The following is a 2,053-nucleotide window of genomic DNA, read 5'->3' as shown; positions in this document are numbered from 1 at the left end:
CTCTCTCTCTCTCTCTCTCTCTCTCTCTCTCTCTCTCTCTCTCTCTCTCTCCCCAGTAACATGTTTAACTACACACAGTCCCACGAAAACTTGCACACACAATCCTGTACACACCATTGGTGAAGTTAACATCAACATGATGAAAGATCAAAATTTGACGTCTGATGTGTGTTTGGAATGTAAGTCAAAGTAATCCCCCCGTATCTCCCAGGACCAGTCTCGCAGACGACGTGTGGTGAACCAGCTGAGCCGGCATCTCCCCATAGACATGTACGGAGACTGCGGGAACCTCACGCTCGGCAAATCGGAGCAGGACTCGGTACTCACCAACTATCGCTTCTTCCTGTCCTTTGAGAGCTCTCTGTGCCGTGACTACGTGACCGAGAAGTTTTGGGCGGCTCTGGGGCAGAATCAGATCCCCGGTGAGATTGACTTGTCAACGTTGCTGCTGCTGCTTCTCCTCCTCCTCCTTTTCCTTCCCCCTCATCCCTCCTCACCCTCCTCCTCCTCCTCCTTCTTGTCGTTCCCCGTCTCCCGTCTGTTCAATGTCTCTAGTAAGTTGATCTTGATCTAGCTCTGCTCCCTCCGTGTAAATGTTGTCCAGCCCCTCCCTTCAATACAGTGGAGACAATGTAGGAGGCCGGACGCGTTCTCCGGGCCTGACATTCCAGTGTGGGCTGTGACAGACAGCGAGGGACTGTGAGGGACTGTGGGGGACTTCCCTACATGCATGACAACCGAACAGGAAGACAGAGACTCTGGCTGAGATTTCTTCTGTGCTTGGGATTTGAACTTGATTCCTATACACACAGAGTAAATGTTGCAGTACCGCAGAAGCTGGTCGGTTGAAGTAAAATCCCCTACCCTTGAACTTGATGAATGTTCTCTTGGATTGCTGCTTAACTTTTTAAAACTTTTTACTGAATTTTTAAAAAGTTTCTATCGAACTTTAAAAACGTTTTTACGGGTACTTAAGTTTTTTTTTAATGTTTACTAATTTGTCAATGTTTTTATTGTTTTGGTTTTAAAAAATTAGTTTTAACTGAATTTTTAATTATTTTATTCTATTTTCAGAAGTTTTGACTGAACTGTTTAGAAATTTTGATTGAGTGGATTTTTAGTTTTCCCTTAACCTTTCCATTGTCTTTTACAGATTGGTTTTTACTCTTTCTTTTTCAAAGTTTCTGCTTTTAGTTTTCGCTATACTTTATGTTACTTTTTGTGTTTTTTAATGATTTGTTGACCCCAGAGCTAAGGCTGTTCCCTTTTTTCTTGACCGTGTGTTTGTCGACAGTTTTGTTTCTATAAGAGCTTTGCGCAGTACTCTGACACAACGCCTTTTTTCATTTTGGCGCCAAATTTTTTATTTTACTAAATGCTGCATTGTGTGCCACGTCCTATGCTACAGGTATGCGTTAACATCTTATGAAAATTTCCAGACTGTACAGACATATGTATGTTAGGCATCCATTTCTGGAGTAAAGCTTGACTTTTTGTGTTTGCAGTTTCTGTGAAAGCATGGTAAGGTGTCATCACTCTCAGTTACTACTGGTCTCAAATCTGTTCCTTCTAATTCTTGAACGATACGGAAAGTTTTCCATCTGTTGAAGTCACTAACCGAGTCCGTTTGTAAGTAGAAGCTAATGATGTGCCAGTGTTGTGTTAACGTAGCCATTCGTTCCCGGAACATTCTGTAGCGATGCACACGTCCTAGCTCATGCTCAATGTTCTACTTGGTACCAGACATGGACAAGAAAAAGGAGGGGGTGCTTGGAGGATGCATCTGGTGTGTCCTACTTCTGTCTGTCTATCTGTCTGTCCGTCTCTATCTGTCTGTCTGACTTTTTTCCTGCCCTAGATGCAGTTTATGGTGTTGATGGGTCTCTCTTAACTCAAACTCCAAGAAAAGAAAGGTGTGTGTGTGTGTGTGTGTCTGGTGGACTCAGGAGTATGTGTGTGTGTATGTGTGTGTGTGTGTGTGTGTGTGTGTGTGTGTGTGTGTGTGCATGTGTGTCTGGTGGACTCAGGAGTCTGTGTGTGTGTGTGTGTCTGG

General features: G+C 43.6%; 1 protein-coding gene across 1 annotated transcript in view; it reads left to right on the top strand.

The window, feature by feature from the left end:
- Window positions 1–2,053, top strand: part of LOC101855942 (alpha-(1,3)-fucosyltransferase C) — a gene marked incomplete at its 3' end in the record, with an annotated part of 11,523 nt that overhangs the window by 5,374 nt on the left and 4,096 nt on the right. The window contains 1 exon segment of the mRNA XM_035969329.1: window positions 212–422. Within this exon segment, the coding sequence (XP_035825222.1) occupies window positions 212–422 (211 nt within the window).

Source organism: Aplysia californica, unplaced genomic scaffold (assembly GCF_000002075.1).
Source record: "Aplysia californica isolate F4 #8 unplaced genomic scaffold, AplCal3.0 scaffold00137, whole genome shotgun sequence".
Classification (NCBI taxonomy): domain Eukaryota; kingdom Metazoa; phylum Mollusca; class Gastropoda; order Aplysiida; family Aplysiidae; genus Aplysia; species Aplysia californica.
This window is presented reverse-complemented; position numbering and strand designations above follow the sequence as displayed.